Raw genomic sequence first — 6,654 nt, 5'->3', positions numbered from 1 at the left:
TTGCAATAAGTATTACACAATAATTTCATGTATATCTATAAAAATTACCAAACTTCTTAACACTACTTATTAGATACTCTACTGTTGCAATTTTATTGCAGTTAAACATTTCACCAGAAATACTATTTTTAAAAAAATATTCAGTTGAACAATCAAAGGACACTATACCAGACACCAAGAGCCACAAATAGAGAATGAGAATAGATCCTCAAAAAACAGAAGTGTGGGTTCGAGGTAGGGTGATAACATTGCACCTACAGAAAGACTATGCATCAAAATATGTTGATACTAAAACCTTCGGCGTTTAACGTACGAGCCTTGATTGCAATCTTGCTGCTGTTCAAGTTCGCGAATGGTCCGACGAAGTGCTGCAATCTCTCGGTTTTTTTCCTCCTGCAAATGTTGCAACTTCTGTTGAGAAAAAAATGTCAGCCAACTTGTTGATGCCTTCACCTTTCCCACATAACTGTTGAGAGATGAGCATGGCTAGAGGATTAGTTAACAAACAATAGCTAAGACCGAGTACTATTTACAATCTGTATTAACGGCTTCAACACAGAAGTAGAGAATAGTGTATATAGGTTTGTCGGTGATATAAAGGTAAGTGGGAACACAAACTGCTACATAACTGGAAAAAGGATACAAAGGGATATACTCAGGGTGTGAGTGAGGATAAGGTGACAAATGAAGGAATATAATGTCAATGAGGGTGAGGTTATTCACTTTGATTCTAAGAATAGGAAAGTAGAATATTTTTTAAAGGTGTAAAACTTGTAAATAGTCATTTGGTAATACAGAACTTGAGTCTTGTTGAGAAGAAACATTTTGACGAACTTGTAAATGTTGATGTGTTAAATGATTTGGATGTAATTCTACAAGGAACATAAAATGTCCACATGAAGGTGTATAGCGAATGATTAGGAAGGCAAATAATATGTTGGCTTTTATTTCAATGGAATTGATTGACAAAAATAAGAAATCTTGTAATGCAGAACTTTGGTGAGGCAATATCTGGAATAATATATGCAGTTTTGGTCTTCATATTTCCAAATGAATACATTTCTATTGGAGGTTGTACAGCAAAGGATCATGAGATTGGTCTTTGGTATGATTGGGTTATCCTATGATGAAAGGCTGTGTCAATTATGTCTATCTTCTCTGTTCTAAGGAATGTTCACTGGATCCGAAATGTTAACTTTGATTTCTCCACACAAATCCCGCCAGACCTGCTGAGTTTTTCCAGCAACTTCTGTTTTTGTTCCTATATTCTTTGGAGTTTAGAAATCTGAGAGGTGATTTTTATTCCAACATTCAACATTCTGAAGGATCTTGAGGGGGTGGATATTGAAATATTGTTTTCTGGCTGAGGAATCAAGAACAAGGCCTCATTTCAGGATAAAGAGATGATAAATTTAAGACAGTGGTTAGGTGAAATTTCTTTACTAAAAGGGCTATTAGTCTTTGGAAAAAAAAACAGAGTTTTGAGGAAGGGTCACCAGACCCGAAATGTTAACTCTGATTTTTCTTCACAGGTGCTGCCAGACCTGCTGAGCTTTTCCACCAACTTCTGCTTTTCCCCCTGATTTACAGCATCCGCAGTTCTTTCAGTTTTATTAGTCTTTGGAATTGTCTACTCCAGAAACATAATTGTTTTAGCATTGAGTCAATTCAGAATTGAAATTTTTGGTCTTTGAGGGAATCAAAAAATTATGGGAGCAAGTAGGAAACTAGAGTTGAAGCTGAAGATTAGCTGTGATCATACTGAATGGCAGAGCAGGCTTGAAAGGCTAGAACATGGGAGACAAAGCCGCAACAGTTTCAGAGGACAATAGAGCTGCTTTCTCATTAGAGAGACACAACTGGTGGTAGCTTAACCTGAGAATCATCTTGCCTCAGGCAAGGGGCAAGGTGGAGAAGGAGAGATCCTCATGGTAACCTCAGCCAGTATGGGACTTGAACCTACGCTGTTGGCATCAGTTCATGAGACTTAGGAGTACATTCAGCCCATTGAACTAGCCCCACCATTCAATACACTTGTGGCTGATCGAAAACATCAATGCCTTTATTTTAAAATCTCGTTCATGAGATGGGAGCATTGCTAGCTATGCCAGCAGTTACTGCCCATCTTTAGATTCCCTTGGGAAGTGAGCTACATTCTAGAATTGCTCAAATCTATGTGCTGTATGTAGACATGTAACACAGTTATGGAGGGAATTCCAGGATTCTGACCTAGTGATAGTAAAGGAACGGTGTTATGTTTCTAAGTCAGGGTGGTGAGTGGCTCAGAGGGGGACTTGAAGGTCAGGTGTACTCATGTATCTGCTGTCCTTGTTTTTCTAGATGAGGGTAATCATGGGTTTGGAAGCTGTTATCTAAGGATCTTTGGTGAATTTCAGCAGTGCATCTCATAGATAGTACACAATGCTGTGACTGAGCTTTGGTGGTGGAGGGAGCAGATGTTTGTGATGTGGCACCAATCAAATGGGCTGTTTTGTCTCGAAGGTGTTAAGCTTCTTGAGTGTTGTTGAAGTTGCAATCATCCAGTTAAGTGGGACATATTTCAAGACACTCCTGACTTGTGCCTTGAAGATGGTGGACATGCAATCAGTAGGTGAGTTACTCACTGCAGAATTCTTGGCTCCTGACCTCCTCTTATAGCCACTGTATTTATATGGCAAGTCCAGTTTATTTTCTGGTCTATTGATAGTGGGGATGCAGTGATGGTAAGACCATTGAATGTCAAGGGTTGGCGGCTGATTTCTTATTAGAGATGGTCATAGCCTGGCGTTTGTGTAGCATGAATGTTACTAGCTACTTGTCAGCCAAAGCCTGGATATTCTCCAGATCTTGTTGCATTTAAACATGGACTGCTTCAGTATCTGAGGAGTTGTGAATTGTGTAGTCACCAGCAAAAATCCTCATTTCTGACCTAATAATGGAGGGAAGGCCATTGATGAAGCAGCTGAAGATGGTCAGATGTCCTGGACCTGAAGTGACTGACCTCCAACAAACATGACCATCTTTCTATGTGCCAGGTATGACTCCAACCAGCTGAGATTTTGCCCCCCAATTCCCATTGAGTCCAATTTTGCTGGGGGTCCTTGATGACACTTTCCATTGAATGTAGTCTTGATCTCAAGGGCTGTCACTCACACCTCATCTCTGGAATTCAGCTCTTTTGTCCATGTTTGAACCAAGGCTGTAATGAGATCAGGAACTAAGGAACCCAAACTGGGCATCACTGAGTGGATTATTGCTGAGCAGGTGCTGCTTGATAGCACTGTTGTTCAAGAGTGGACTGATGGGGCGGTAATTGGACGGGTTGGATTTGTCCTGCTTTGTATGTACAGGACACATCTGGCAATTTTCTACATTGCCAGCTAAATGCCAGAATTGTGGCTGTCCTGGAACAGCTTGGCTAGGGGAGCAGCAATTCTGGAACACAAGTCTTCAGAGCTGCCTTCATTGCTGGTATGTTATCAGGGCTCATAGCCTTTGCAATATCCAATGCCTCCAACCATTTCTTGGTATGAGGTGGTGTGAATCTATATGGTTGAAGACTGGTATCTGTGATGCTAGGGACCACTGAGGTGGATCATCCACTCAACACTTCTGGCTGAAGATTGCTGCGAATGCTTCAGCTTTATCCTTTGTACTTATGTGTTGGGCTCTTCTATTATTGAGGATGGGATATTTGTTGCACTGCGTTGTTTAATTCATGACTGGATGAGGCAGGACTGCAGAGCTCAGATCTGATCCATTGATTGTGGGATCATTTAGCTCTGTCTATCACTTGCTGCTTTTGCTGTTTGGCAGGTAGGGAGTCCTTTTTGATAGATTCACCAGGTTAACACCTCATTTTTAGGTATGCCTGGTGGTGCTCCTGGCATGTGCTCCTGCATCCCCACTAAACGAAGGTTGATCCTCTGGCTTGATGGAAATGGTTAAGTGGGAGATATGCCGGGCCATGAGTTTGCAGATTGCGCTGCAGTACAATTCTGCTGCTGTTGGCAGCTCACAGCATTGTATACCCAGACTTGAGTTGCTGGATCTGTTTGAAGTCTGTCCTATTTAGCACGGTGATAGTGTCACACAACACAATGGAGGTTATTTTCAATGTGAAGGCAGGTCATCGTCTTCACAAGGATTTTGCTTTCTTATATAGTTCCTGCAAAAACTCCCCACTTGTAAATTCCATCTCTTTGAAATAAATACCAATATTCCATTTGCCTTCCCTAATACCACTGAACATGGATTTTAGTTTTTGTGATTCATGGATAATGACTCCCAAATACCTCTGATTGGATTGGAAATATAAACGAACTATTTGAAAAAAGAGCGAGCAAAAGAGGGAAAGTGAATTACAGAATACTTAGTCTAACATAGTAATCGAAAAAGTGCTGGACTTTGTTGTAAAGGATGTGATAACAAGACACTTAGAAAATATCAATAGGATTGCACAAAGTCAAATTGACTTTACAAAAGTGAAATCATATCTGACAAACCTACTGGAGTTATATGAAGCAATACTATTTGAGTAGATGAGGCAGAACCAGTATGTATGGTTATTTGGATATTTAAAAATCTTTTGATAAAGTCCCCACAAGAGATTAGTATGCAAAATTAAAGCACATAAGATTGGTGGTAATATACAGGCATGAATGATGAATTGGTTAGCATACAGTAAACCAAGAGTGGGAATAATTGGTCCTTTGATGTAGAAGGCATGACAATAATGGTACAACAAGGACTCATGCTTGGACCTCAGCTATTCACAACAGATATCAACAATTTGGATGAGGGATTCACATGTAATATTACAAGTTTGCTGGCAACACAAATTTGGCAGCATGGTCCAGTCAATTCAATGTCCTTGGTGGGACCAATTTTAGAGATCACTATCAAGGACAAGATTATTCTCACCTGTTTGGTGAATCTGATTGAGTCCTTTGATGCAGTTACATAAAGAGTACATGAATGTAATGCAGTGAATAGTTTGCATACCGGCTGTTCATTTAATAATTTACTCCATAGCATATTTACCCAGAAAGTAAAAAGCTGGTTTTATTTTTCTTATAGCAAAGAAAGTTTCGGGGGTGGGGGGCGGTGTCGATAGATAGGGAAAAAGAAATAATCAACGATTTCAAAAGGAAATTGTTTGTGCAAATCAAAAGAACTAAATCTATAGGGTTAGGAAGATCGAGTGGGGCAGCAAGACTGACTGTACTGCTTCGTAAACAGCTGAAATGGACTTAATGAGCTGAATGTCTCAGAATCTAAGATTAATTGATGAGTTGTCAAGAAATCTCTCAAAACAGCCAGCAAAACAAAAATGGACCAAGTAGCCACCATCTGTCCTGTAACGTTCTACACAGGACTAAATTACCTACTCCTGCCCCACATCTATATTTAATGTAACTTGTTTCATGGCACCATGATTAAAAACAAATGAAAAAAAAGTTTTTATGGAATAAGTGTGTCAGCCGTGGCACAGCTGGCAACAGTCTGGCTCTGTTATAAGGTTTGTGTTAAAGCTCCATCTAGGGCTTGAGTGCAAAAATAAAGACTAATATTCCTGTGGTGTCATAAGGAAATATCATATGATTATAACTGCTGTGTTCCAGATGAGGTATTAAACTTAGGCCTCATGTGGTTGGGTAGATGTAAAGGATTCCGTAATACTCAGAGTCATTGAAGTTTTAAAATGCAGAAGAAAGGCAATAAGCCTATCATGTCTGCATTTGCTTTCTGAGTCAGCATTTCACTAGATGCCATTCTCCTACCCACTCCCTGTAACCCTTCATGCTGTTCCTTTTCAAATAACAGTCCAATATCCTTTCAAATACATTGATACAATCTGCCTCTATCAACCTTTCAGGCAGTGCACTCCAGATCTTAACCACTCACAGTGTGATATTTTTTCACATATCACACTTGTTTCTTTTGCTAGTTACTTTAAATCTGTGCCTCTCCTTCTCAATTCTTCCATAAGTTTCTTTGATAAGTTTCTCTGTATCCAACCTGACCAGGATCCTCATGACTTTGAACACTCTATCAAATTTCCTCTCACCCTTCTCCACTCCCAAGGAAAATCTCTCATCCTTGGAACTATTCTCGTAAATCTCTTCTGCATTGTCTCCAATGTCTTTACATCCTTTCTAAACTGTTACATCTAGTACTGGAAGAAGCAATATTCTACCTTAGGCCAAACTAACATCTTAATCAAGTTGAACATATCCATCTTGCTCTTGTATTTTAAGCTCCTGTTAAGCACAGATACTGAATGCCTTTTTAGCATGATCTCAAAATACCCTGTAATGATTTGTGCACACACACAGCCAGGTCTCTTTGCAACTGTACCACCTTTAGATTTGTTTCTTTTATATCATTTCTCCATTTACTTCCTCACAAAATGAATTACCTCACATTACTCTACATTGGATTGCATCTGTCACCTGCCTGCTAGTCTATCAATTTGCCTATGGCTGTTCGAAGTTCTTCACTATCCCCTCACAGATTAAATACATTTCCGAGTTTCACATCATCCACAAATTTTGAAATCATGGATAGTAGGAACTGCAGATGCTGGAGAATCTGAGACAACAAGGTGCAGGGCTGGATGAACACAGCAGGCCAAGCAGCATCATAGGAGCA

At 39.8% G+C, this 6,654-nt stretch overlaps 1 protein-coding gene across 1 annotated transcript in view; it reads right to left on the bottom strand.

Annotated features, from left to right (window-relative positions):
• Positions 1-288: 288 nt before the first annotated feature.
• LOC109919439 (coiled-coil domain-containing protein 152) overlaps positions 289-6,654 on the bottom strand; it is a 68,944-nt gene continuing 62,578 nt past the window's right edge. The window contains exon 8 of the mRNA XM_048594241.1: positions 289-411. Coding sequence (XP_048450198.1) covers positions 289-411 — 123 coding nt within the window. The remainder of the gene's footprint in view (positions 412-6,654) is intronic.

This window comes from Rhincodon typus, chromosome 3, assembly GCF_021869965.1.
Source record: "Rhincodon typus isolate 14 chromosome 3, sRhiTyp1.1, whole genome shotgun sequence".
Classification (NCBI taxonomy): domain Eukaryota; kingdom Metazoa; phylum Chordata; class Chondrichthyes; order Orectolobiformes; family Rhincodontidae; genus Rhincodon; species Rhincodon typus.
The sequence above is the reverse complement of the archived record's forward strand: the minus strand, read 5'-3'. Positions and strand labels throughout refer to the sequence as shown.